Source organism: Salminus brasiliensis, chromosome 1 (genome assembly GCF_030463535.1).
Source record: "Salminus brasiliensis chromosome 1, fSalBra1.hap2, whole genome shotgun sequence".
In the NCBI taxonomy this organism is placed as follows: Eukaryota; Metazoa; Chordata; class Actinopteri; order Characiformes; family Bryconidae; genus Salminus; species Salminus brasiliensis.
The window spans coordinates 62,976,092-62,989,229 of NC_132878.1; the positions used below are offsets into that span (position 1 = coordinate 62,976,092).

The window sequence follows — 13,138 nt, forward strand, 5'->3', positions numbered from 1 at the left end:
GTATTTTTTTGGAATGAGAAATAAAAATACTTTTTAAACAACTCCATCAATAACTGACCCTGCATTTCATCTGAAACGTAATTTGCCGACTGCTGGTTTGACTGTTGGGGATGAAAACATGACAGACTCACAATCAGAAGTGCTCTAAGTGTTGTCTTTATAACAAGAAATGGTGCAACTTTAAAAAGATACAGAAGAGGAATTGTGTTGTCAAAGCAGTTACAAGCTACATACTGTCCTGTGTAAGATAAACAATAAACATGATTGTTCTGAGAATCCAGAGCATCCAGTATAATAGTCTTCCAAAACTGGAGACATTTAACTACAAACCTTGACCCACTTTTCTTAGGTACGTAAGAGTCATTGTCAACCCGATCGTCAAGATGTTTGGCTGGTGCACAAAAAAAAAGGACACAATGTTGTGAGCTTCTAAACAATGAAGGCTTTGCACTTCCCAAGATGTTCAGAGAAACAGGTTTATAATATTAAAACCAAATAAAGGAGCATCTCTGGTTTACTTTTTATTAGTCAGTTGTTTCAAATGTCTATATATGACCCATTGGCCAAGGCAGCAATTTTTTTTGGAGGTTGATCATCACTTGGGAAACTGCGTTTAACCAACTGGTTGATTGGTTAACCAAGTCATCTCATGAGGACACTACAAAACCTAAGTCAGTAATCTAACCCTCATTGTTTAACTGGGACAACTGTAAACTGGTGCAGAGTTATGTACTGAAGAATTGGTTGTTCAGAAGTGCACCACAATCATGTTTATATATATAAACATCAGATAAGCGAGGATCTAGATGTTGACCTTTTTTCTACCAAATACCAACAATAACTGCTGGGGAAAAAAAAAAAAAACATTTATAGGCATGACACCTGCAGTTACAGTTCAACAGATTCCATCCTCGTAACCACGGAATTGGAGCTGATTACAAACCCTCATTAAACCATGTTTTGGGGAGAAGAAAAAAAAAAAAAAAATTGCAGTGCTGCATTCAAATGCAAAAGTACATCTTTAAAAGGATAGATCAACTTAGATATTTATACATGCATGCATGTCTAAAGAGCCGACATCTGTTACGTAATGAACAACAGAAACCGTCTATCAGTAACCAGCAAATAGTCATTAAAAAGAGCTAAACAACTGCCATCTAAACAAGGGCCGAGTGTGTCTTTTCTTCATCTATTGAAGGCACGTATTAACAAATCATAAACGGTGTAGATTAGTAATCTATCCAAACTCATCTATACTGGGGGGTGGGGTAAAAAATGGTCAAACCAAGTGCCCTTTTCTTCACACACCATTTAGATGGGAAAAAAAAGAAATATACAGCAAACGAGAGCATACATTCACAAATAGTTGCCACAATGTTGAGAGTGAAACACGCTTTAAGATAGTCCTTACGTATATAATGTTGATAAATAATCTGCACTTTTCCCCACCCAAACACTGACAGCCCCTCCCTTTCACAGTATTGGCTTTTTCGATTTTGCATTGCAGGTGAAAACTGAACCACAGGTACTGTTTACCTTTAAAGGTGCTCCAATTAAGATTTTCCTTTGTATTCTGAGGCGGTTTTAGTTCTTGATAATGACAAGATGCGCATGTTGCTTTTGTAACAGAATAAAACACATTCGTACCTTTGGGACAGAAACTGTGGTGATAATCAATGGCTTAGTGATGCTCTTTTAATGCTTGCTTTAGATTTATGGCCTTCAGACTTAATCCTAACTAGGGCACCTTAAAAAGGTAAGACAATGACGAGCAGGTCATACTTTATGCTTCTTGGGAACTTGTTAAAGCCATAAATGCTGGACTACTTCTCATTTCACTAAGAATAAAGTCTAGGTAGAGCAAGACCAATTCATACTTGCAACATGGTGTGCTTCCAAAGAGGGAAGAGGGGGGTAAGAAAAAAACAAAAAACAGAAAAAACAAAAAGGGACCCATCCCACAGATACTGCAAGTAAAAACGTTCCAAAAAAACACAGCTTGTAATACTGACTTAAATAACCTTGTTGTTTTTCTTCTTTTGAAGCAGATGGCTACATGAAGAGTACACAAATGTACACAAACATCGGGCAACAGTTTCTGCTGCCTACAGCGGTGTGAAGAATAGAGCGCAGGAATTGGGGAAATTTGCTTTTTTTTTTTTTTCCTTTCTTTTTTTTATTTGCACAAGTCAAAGTCTCCTGAGCCATCCTTGCAAAGCTTTCACCCAGTCCGCCGAGCAATAAAGCGCCAGGGTCCCGTCCCAAGCGCGAGGATGAGGAGCGATGGAGAAAACTGCAGCTCGTCCTCCGCTATGAGGAGACAGTGACAGGGTTGAGAGAACCGTTCCTGCTGTAGAACTTTGAGAAGGCCTCTTCCAACACTGTGGTGAGACGCGGCTGGTCGCCCTTCAGACAGTAAGAGAGTGTGTAAGAGAATTAGACAGTGTAAATGGAGAAGGGTTGGAGACAGAAATGCAAATTATGTTTTTCACCTTTTCATGAATTGCCTTAAACTCACAAAGAAACATCAACTTTTAAAGTAAATTCAATCTGACAAATCTGAGAAAAGTCCATCAGTAATACATGACTTTCTATTCATTAGGGTATCTATAGCAGGTGGCACGGGGGTCAAATTTCCTTTTTTTATTCATCAGCATAGGGAAAAACAAAACAACACAGTAGTGTCTTGGGGTCACCACACTAATATGCTGGAAAAGCCCCTTCTCTCATTGAGCCACAAACAAAAGTGCCTGGAGGTTGCAGAATGCTACTTGATGTTGAAACCCTGCAAGATGACAATTTAGCTTTATCTCAACAAACACTCTAGGTGGGCTTGGCATTGCATTTTCTGTCCATTTCTGTCCAGCACAGGGGAGGACCTGGAGAGATTCTAAATTAGGAAAGAACTAAATTTGCAGTGCGAGCTTAAAGAAATTCATCTTACAATTTTCTCATCTTTATCAGGTGTGCTTGAATTGTGGAGGGGGACTATAAACAACGGCACAACAGTAAATGAAAGAGATGCAAGGATTATTCAATCACTGCTACTTATACCTCGTAATAGACATCTGCTACAAAGGTATAAAGAATAGTAAGCAGCAAATCATTTACAGAGCTTTTTCTCTTTGCCAGAAAAATAATTAAAAGGCCCATTTAGTTACATCCATTTTCAACCTGGCTCATTTCATGTCACTTGTATATGGACTTATAACCTGAGATTCTAATCTCTGGTTAGTCTGAATGAAATCTAATTACAGTGTGGTTTGTAATGTGTAAATTAGCACATCAGGCAATAACCAATAGTGTGTGGTGTTCTTTAGTTCCCATGTGTATCTTGTATGACCAGCCTGTTTTGGCAATGACATCAGCCTTTTCTTTACTACAGCACAGGTTTTTCACAGGCTTCAAGACAAGTTCTGCAGATTCTTCATCGCCAAGCGTTTGTCCACAACAGATTGATTGTATTGATATTTTAAACAGAGCTAAATTAAAGATCAGGCAGTTTTCTCCCCCAAAATAATTATGGTATAACTGGAAACGACCTGCTTTCTTGAAAAAGCGTTCTAGGTTGGGGTGTTATATCAGCAATTCCCTACAGGGCTCCGTCAATCAAACTGAGATCCAGGAGGATCAAAGGCCGTGGGAGGTAAACCGTGGGAGGTAACTTAATGGCACATAAAAAAAAGGATACTGAAGGAGCTTAAAATTATGATGTTGGCTTACCTAAATAAAAATAGTTAAACTGAAGCTAAACATCATTGACAAGGAAACAAATAGTCTGTCATTAAAATGATATGATTTAAAAAAAAATCACTAATTTCAGCTGCACCTAAGAGCATGCAGCTGTACCAGATCATAAGCCAGGATGTTCTAAGGAGCTGCAATGCTGGTCGGAGTGTGACGCCAATTTAAGGCACCAATATTAGACTGAAATGTGACTCTGCATTACTGATAGGTCTGAAATCAGTGTTGAGGAGCTTACCTCACTGATAAAGCCAAGCTGAACCAGCTCCACTGCCAGCTCTTGCACATTCTCATCTGCAGACACACAGTAATATGGGTTAAGCCTTTTCGTTAGTAAATAAAAAAAAAAGTTAACAATATATGATGAATAAAAAAAATTAACACTGGCTTAATTTCACATTTCATTTACAAACAAATCATACAGAGAATTGGAAATGTAAGGTGGAGTGAAAATACTTACTTGGTGCCAAGTCACAACTCAAATGTCTGTTCAGCTTATCTTCCAGTTTTAGCAGTAAGGTCAACTGTTCACACAAAAAAAGCATTAGCGATTTACTAAGACTAGACAGCTTGTTTGATCTAGGGCAAATGATCAACACGTAAAAAAAAGCAGACTCACATGATGTTTTGCTCCTTCCTCCACTGGCTCAATGTTACACTGCATTTGAAGCACCTTAAATGGCAACAAACATCACACTTTTGACTTTGGAAGTATTACAGAGCACAGCTAATAAGCTGCTGTTCTGAACTGTGTACCAATCAAATTGCTGCTATGGTTAGGGGGTTATTTGGTCAAAATATACTCATAAGGCATGTCACATAATTGAATTATATGTATTCTCAAAAATGTGGTGTAACTAATCAAACTGACTGACCAAGTCATTCAATATGCCTTAAAGAGCATTAGTTTTGCTATCTAATCTCAGACTTTAATACATTGTTTGACACTGCATTCTAGATAAGAGATGCCTAGACACCAAGGTTGCTAAATACACTGGCTAGTATGGTGAAGGTGCGGCAAAATTGAAATCCCATATTTCACCTCTGGAGTGTATTAATGAACTAATTAAGCCAAACAGGACTCATTACTCACAACTCACTTACGTATCTATGTAAATGACCAGCCAATCAGCAAGTTAGAAGAGTGACTTCATTTGAACAGTAAGCACTATATTGTACATCTGACCACCAGAAACCATTCAAAACCTGTCCTCTGCACCTGCGCTCTGCTATTCCATAATTTCCTCACCTTTCTGGTCTCGAGTTCCGCAGGTTCTGGCGTGGGTGTCTTGACAGAGGGTGGCACAATGGGGGACTTCACTGCTTCTTGCTGGGGCTGCTGTGGGCAAGGCATGCCAAACGCTGTCAGCGGATAGATCCCATTCCTGCAGGAAGACAAAAGCACCTGACTTCAGGTCATAGCCCACAAAAACTATATGAGGATACTCTTTGTATCCCCCACCCCACCCCCATCTTCATAGATGTTTGCCGTTTATGATTCTTACCTCACATCTTCTAGGAACTTGTCGAGTTCCAGAGCAGGAAACTGGGAGAGCCTATTAAAGGAAAGACTAGTTGAATGACTAGTTGTATAATAGGTCTTTCTTCAGAGTTTCACATGCTTAGACCTCATGACCAAGTTACATGATTAGAATTGACACAGTAGGACACACTTACTTCAGCTGCACTTCCTTCCTCTCCATGATCACCAAATTAGGGTCCATGTTCTTAGTAATTTCCTCTAATGCATTTTCAGGAATCATGTCTACAAAAGAAAGCAGATTTAGTTTTTCACAAGCAATCTTGATATATACATTGCATGTCCTGATGATTTTCTGATCAAGGCTTTTAGGCAACTGCATCTCACACAATCAGTTCTGACAGAAGTGGAGACTCACGCTGATGGCTGACGATGCAGTGTGCTGCCAACAGCTTCAGCAGAGGCACCTCAAACAGAGCCTGATTGAAAAGCAGCTCTCTTGCAGTGGGCCTTTTAGTGGGGTCCACTTCTAGACACTTCTGAATGAACTCCTACATGTTCAGACATAAAGCAACAAACATAGGCTCACACATGACAGACAGCTCGCTTTAAAGATTGCTTTTTAAAAATACATTAAAAATGTGAGTTTTGGTGCTCTGAAGCATTCAGACTGGTTCCCCACCAACATGTGTAAAAACCTCATATCTCACAAAAAATTGCAACTTAACAGGAGAAGAAAACCACTGTGTCTGTGGAATCCATGAGATCACTCCCCTATTTGATATTGATTTATACATTGCACATACCAGCAACCAAAAAGAGAGACAGTTTTGTGGGCAGGCCTTTACTTAATCATATGGATCATTATTTCCGGTTTAGGACACATTAATCCTGCACCTACCCTCTGCAGGGGGTCCTCCAAAGACTGGATGGCACTGTTAATGGCTTCTTGCGACACATATGACGACTCTCCATTACTTTGGATTTCCAGCACAGCCATCTGTGAACACACAGAGGGATAGATGAAACAAATGCTCTAGGCTTTTCCAGGGTATCACCCGAAGCACACATACAAAGGCCAGACTCATCGCTCACCTCTAAGGCGCACATTCCAAAGGAATAAATGTCCACGGCTGTGGTGACACTGGCAACAGCTGAAGGTAAGGAAAGAAGAGTCGTATTTACATTCATTTACATTCCCATCTGACCAACTATGAACGAGGCAGCAACACGTATAACAGTGACCTCTATAGTGTATCTGTTGACAATACATCTCAGCTTTATCCTAAAACAGAGCTTAATGTAAGTCAAGCAAGTTCACCTCCATATTCTGGTGCAAAGAAATGCAAACTTTTCTGTTCTTCCCGACAAGTTTTAACATGGTTATTAATGGTGTCTGGAGCCACTGCAACAAAAAACACAGAAAATCAGAACAACATAAATCAAAGATCTCTGAAGAACACCGTTATTGACTCACTAGAGTATGCCGTAGCTCACCTGAGCCAATTTTGATGAGGCCATTATGCTGTATAAAGATGGTGTCACAAGTCAGGTTTCCATGGATTATGGGGGGCTCACATGAATGCAGATAACTGTAGGAAGAGAGGATGAAAATGTAAGCAGGTGCCCAAAAAATAGCAATGCAGAAGTAAAGAACAGCAGGGTTGGTCTATATCAGTATCATTTAAAAATGTCTCTCGTTTACAGAAATGAGTACAGCTGTAAAGACAATTCTAAGCAAGTCCTGCCTTAAAAGTCAAAGAACAACTAGAGTCGAGAAGGCCTTTACTCAAGGACAAGCATGTGACAAACTGACCTTAAAGCAGACAATATCTGCGTACACCAACGTTTCCATGCCTAGAAGAAAAGCACAGTGTAAGCTAGTAAGATACAGGACAGTTACCAACAAGAAATACAGGCTATTTAGATCAGTGAAGGGTTAAATGAGAGTACACTAGTTAACCAACGCCACCCCCCCCCTTTTTTTTTTTATAAAAATCATACCTTTTCATTCATAGTCTTGTGATTTTTCTTTGTCTTCTTCAGAAACTGTTTCAGACTCCCTGAGGACATGTACTCTGTGATAAAAATAACCTGATGGGAAGAATATTTGCAGGGTTATTTCAGGTGTAAATATAGTTCTGATACCTCCAGAAAAAGCAGAATTGGATTTCAGAGGGAAAATTTACAAATCTAACTTGAAGTGTTTAAGAAAAACACTAAATTAGCCAATCCCCAAGATTTTAATTTCTGTATAAGAAAAGAAATATCATGTCATGTCTAATATGCTGAGTAATGACAAGGTGAGTATTTTAAATGGACAGTTATTTCACATCAGTTTTATATTCCTGCTTTTAAGAGGAGTACAGTTTGGGGGAAAATAAGCATTTACAACTATTTAAAGTCTTAATTTCACAACAAACAGCTTTTGCCATACACGCACTGAACACAGATTAGGCCCAAATCGGTCATCACCACTGATCCCTACCTTTAATCTAAAATGAACTTAATCAGGATTGTTTTCTCCTCTGCTGTACTTGAACATTGCTGCTGAGTCACTTACCCTGGCTCTGTTCTCCTTCACATCAGCCCAGTACTTGTGAAACTTCACAATATTCAAATGTTCCAGCTGAATCAAGTTGTCAAACACTGCTTTCACTTTTTCCTGAAAAAAACAAAACAAAACAAAAACAAAACTAAATAACGAGTGTAGGGCTAGTGAGTAACTGACAATACCCTAATGATCAGTCCAAAATCTTTACAAAAGCCATATGCAATATAAGCTCACAATGTAGTATATGGATGTATAATGCAGTACTAATATGCCTACTCTTCTATTATCAATCATTTGGCTACTTGTGAAATAAGCAAGACTTTTATGTACTGGACACTACTATTGCACTATAATTAAAACAATGTCAAGAATGTGTTGTACACATAATTAGGTTAATCTAACCTTATTTCTACAATGTAATCCATAAATACACTAACAAAAACTGCATGAGCTCAAGTCTTTGAGAGTTTTTTTTGGAAATTTCCAAATTGTGGAATGTAGTCCTGTATGTGGGCCAATACCACAACTTCATATTCATTTTATAGTACACTTTTATAGTAGATACTGAAAAGTTGATTGTAGACACTGAATGATTTAAAATCAGATACTGAATACTTCACATGTGATATTTAATAATGTATTGTTGACCCTAAATTCATGAGAGACACTGAAGAATTGACTGTAAACAGTGAATAATTCACAATAATTCATTATTAATATTTAAATTAAATCTCAGATACAGCTAGGGTTCAAGGTCTTTTTATTATGTTAATGTCTGCATGCCATGTCCATTAGAGACATGTTTTTACATATTACCTCATTCTCCAGTTTAGCTCTGTGACTTGACCCATTTATAATAACTGATTAAAACCCAAGATATACTTCTATTCAGAGAAGCACATTAACTGTCGCAAAACAGATGGACCAGATGAATAACCTGATTAACAGCTAATGAAGGTAAAAGGGGTAAAGTATATCCAAAATACAGAACAGGCTATTCTGTCTGAAGTTCTGTACCAACAATAAACACTTTTCTCTTTGTTCATTTTATAAGCAACTGAGGCGTCTGGAGGGTTTGGCAGCTGATACGTCCAACAACTGTGGGTAAGGAGCTTACAGCCAAAGTGGACAGCAAGCTAATGCTGTTTAGATTTTTGAACATGCATTGCAGGTAGCTAATGAGCAGTGATGCCAATTCTCTGCTTTGCTGATAAGGTAAAAGAAAGACTGACAAAGAGCCAAGGAAACTAACAAGTTCAATGGAAATCAGCCCACAACTCATTAAATGGGCTGATTTTTGTAGGTCAGAGTCCTGCCTGCACGTGCGCTTTTGTCTGTCAAATAATTCAACCGTACCTCCTGCAGTTTGAAATTTTTCCTTTCGGAGAACATGACCTCATTCCACACCACCTCCACTCCCTCCTCTGTATCCATGGCTAAGTAGGCGTTATCGATGCCAGGAACATTTCTCTGGTTGACCTGTGGAGAATTGAACATGTTACTTACTACCAATAAATCTGACATCCTAAGGACCCTACTGAACCACTGATGAGACACAGATTGACCTGCATTATTTTAATTATGATTCATCAAAACACCCACAAGAACACTCATGGATCTCCTAGGATCTGTGGCTTGTCAAGATGCTAACAGAAGGAATTTTACAAAATGTGTTTAGATGAACAAGCCAGAAAAAAAGGCTTAAACGACCCAAAGGTGCCTAATCAATAAAGGGAAAACATAGTGGAAAACATTGATGAACCTTTTATGAAACTGTTCTCTTTTTTTGGTGAATACACAACATTCTATCTGCTATCGTAGCATTTCCAGGGGTTCAACAGCAAAGTAGAGCAGCAACTTCAGCCCTCATTAACTGGGCCATGACCTGTGATCCGCCCAGGGCCTCTGAATTGTTAGGGCTATAGCCATGTGCAGCTGATCGAGGGCTGTCCAAACAGATTTAAATCCCTCCACACACTTAGTGAGAGACACTCTCACATGTACACAGCACACGTCATTTCATTGTGAAGAATTTGCATAGAACAATTTTTTTAACTTGAAACGTAATGTGTTTATTTTAATTGGAAACATTGCTTCAAATGTACAAATGATTTAAATGACAAATGTATACAAATACATAAACACACATACTAAAATACTATATCAGAAGCTCTTATAGTATTTATTATTATTATAAATACTGTATAAATATTATTAAAAATAATATTATATTATTTATTATTGAAAAAAAATTGTAATTGTAATTTTAGCAAATATTCGTATATGGAGAGCTTTTGCTTTAAATATCTTAATTCTAGGCTGTACTGTATTTCAGCTGAATATTACAATTCATCATTATTTACAGTCCTGCCACAGTATTAAAGCACAATACCTCCTCTCTGCGTTTCTGCCAGCGTCCACATGGGCTCTCTTCCAGAATCTCAGACTCATCTTCGCTCTCCTCCTCCTCGTCCTCTGTGGCTGCAGTGGTCGCTGGAGGAGCCTGTGTTACTGTGGAGACTGGAGGAGACACAGAGGAGACACCCTGGCCAGCAGGGACAGAGGCTGCCGACTCAGGCTTGACCTCCATGGTGGACGTTGGAGCAGGAGCAGTGGATTGTTTACCTTCTCCTTCAGACATCACCAACGAACAGACTTTGTCCACAACCTCCAGCTACAAACGCAGTCTGGAACACTCGCACCACAAGGGTGGGAGGCAGATTACTGTGTGATGAGAAACAGCATGGGCACAGTTATATTTATTATGTGGAGAGACTGTGGATGGCAGAAATTAACACAAGCATCAGACCTAGTGACTACACAGAACTACACCAAGGATTCACTACATCATTATAATGCGCTTTCATTGCAGATACAGGTGTATTTAAATAATCTCCTTAAAACAAGCAATGAATGGGAATTCTTAAAATCAGCCACACACAAGCATAAGGACACCATGACCAATATCGAGCATCAGCTAGAGAGGAACAAAGCCCCTTCAACACTGGTGTTCTGCAAAGTGATGGAGTGATCCAGTACCTACTAGATGAGCTGAAGTGGTGTTTATGACCAAGAACCATCATTCAACATCAGTGTGAGATCTCACTAACGTTCTTGAGGCTAAACGCAATCATAGCCTCACAACAATGTTTCAACAACTAGTGTAAAGCCTTCCAAGAAAAGTAGAGGCTGTTACTGCCACAAAGGCAACCTACCTAAACTACCTAGAGATTAATTCACGAAGAATTTAGAGAAGACTCACAAACCTTGAGATAATGAGCACAGATCTTAGCCACCAACAAAAAGAGTGACCCAAGAAGAAGTAAAAAGCAGGTACCAAAAGATACCAACTAAGAGGAAAATCTCAAGCACAGAGTTCCTTATAGAGCTGCACTGGAACTTTTTCATACATCCAACATCTACCAATATAGCAGTTTGTCGGGAGCCATTCTTCTAGTAGAGACGCTTTCAAATTAAAAGCGTGCGAGAGGTGTGGGAGCAACAGCAATGCAGCCCAGGTGCTGAATTAGGGAATTAGGAGCTAACTGAGAAGGATTAAAAAGTAACTGAGGAGCCAGCAGACTTCCTTCCTCACGAATACGCTTGAGTAGACAGACATTTTAGCAATTAAAGATACTCACAACCAGCACAGTCCAGCACACAGCTGACAGTAGACATTTTAAACATAGTTTACAGGCCAAAGCAACTCTGCTTAGCAGTGAGGCTACAATGCTGATCACCCAAAGCTACTTTCCCTTCTGTGATGTCAAGAACATTAACATCTGTCTGCCTGTCCGATCAGCCACGCCCACTCATGCTGAAGTTATAAGAAGTGTTTCAGTATGCACTGCTTTTCTAAATGAGCCAATGCAGGGCAGCCAATCAGAAGAGAGGCCATTAGATCACTACACAAACAGGATATGGGCTCTTTAAAAGGTATCCGGGACCTGGCTGCAAACCGCCGGGTTTGTCATTCCCAGACTGCTTCGGTCTAAACACATTCAACTTAATGAGTTGCTTTCCTAGAACTGTGGTTTCTGTCTGGTTAGATGTTTACAAGAAGGGAAAAAAAAAAAAATCAATCTGAGTTAAAACAGGCCTTGTCAGGTTTGTGCCACATCACTAACCCTCGGGTAGCACGGGCTCATCCACTCACTCTCTAACGCAAACGTGTATGATCATCTGATACCGTGATTGTGTGCAAAGCATGGCGAAGTACCGCCCAGCCCTGGGACACTGATCTCAGACTGCGTTTCTCGATGCTGTTCTCGTAAAACTTGTTCCTCCTGTTTGGCTCCAGCTGAAGGCCTCAGGAGCACTCCCACTGCTCACGATAAGGCCACTTCACCTCTGCGCTGGCAGTTTCCCACCGTCTGCCACCTAACGTTAACCACGGACAGCTATTTCCCCCATCATTATATTGAGAGATAACGACACTGAATAAAAGTGCTCATGTCAGCCACTGGATTCAACACTGATGAGTTTTAGCTACTACTTACTCCGTTTAGCTGAAGCTCTGCGGTGTCGCCAGCTTTAACTCCAGTAGACAAAAAAATACAAATAAGGTCCAGACGTTAGGGTAAAGTACATCCACCAGAATCTGGAGCGAATGTAAAACCTTACACGAGGTTTGCTGGGGTCTTGTTTCAGCTCGGATGAGTGTTTTGTCCTCACTAGCCCTCCTGAACTGTGGAGTTACTGCGGATCAAACGACATGCCTGAAAGGGTGTAACCTACAGCTAGCTGACTCAACAGCGCGGGGTTAACCTCGTAAAATGAAAAAAACTAAAGACTACCCGAAGTGGAGAGACGTGGATGTATAAAAATAAGCCCCGAAAAGGGAAAAGTTAACCGCGGAGTTGCTCTCAAACCCGTCCAGACTGGCGGAAGCCGTTTGTGTGACTGTAGCTGGAGACGCTAACCGAGCGGCGGAGCGGTTTATTTACTGGAGCCGAACCGCACAGCGCTGACACGTCCCGCACAGTTCGCCGGGTCTGAAGGGCTTGTTGATCGGACACACGACCGCCTCCTCGAGTTTGACAGATCTATTTAATTTCATGTGAACATCTTCGCTGAAACGCTGCACACAAATGGCGACACGAACCGCTACTGCTGCTGCGCCTCTTCTTCTTCTTCAGCGGTAACAGAGCGACGCCGCGCAGAGCGCCGCCTGCTGGAGACTGCGAGTCCTGACGTCCTCTGGAGAGATGGAGCGCCACCAGATTTCTGTGGGATGAGCTGCAGTGGAGTTTGTGACCCAGAACTAACAGAGCAGTCCAAGTCTCACAGCAATGTTCCAATATATGGTGTAAGGCTTTGCCAGAAGAGTTAGAGGCTGTTACAGCTGAAAAAAAAAGTAT

The 13,138-nt window shown here is 40.3% G+C and overlaps 1 protein-coding gene across 1 annotated transcript; it reads right to left on the reverse strand.

Annotated features, from left to right (window-relative positions):
- Positions 1-140: 140 nt before the first annotated feature.
- nrbp1 (nuclear receptor binding protein 1) lies at positions 141-12,926 on the reverse strand. The gene is made up of 18 exons (XM_072685763.1): positions 12,278-12,926; positions 10,171-10,502; positions 9,135-9,257; positions 7,788-7,889; positions 7,229-7,318; positions 7,041-7,081; positions 6,722-6,816; positions 6,546-6,629; positions 6,320-6,378; positions 6,126-6,224; positions 5,643-5,775; positions 5,422-5,509; positions 5,250-5,300; positions 4,994-5,129; positions 4,364-4,417; positions 4,205-4,268; positions 3,983-4,038; positions 141-2,406 (listed from the first exon to the last, which is right to left on the reverse strand). Exons 2-18 carry the CDS (start codon positions 10,417-10,419, stop codon positions 2,311-2,313), a joined length of 1,620 nt encoding a protein of 539 aa, XP_072541864.1. The 5' UTR covers positions 10,420-10,502; positions 12,278-12,926; the 3' UTR covers positions 141-2,310.
- Positions 12,927-13,138: the final 212 nt, after the last annotated feature.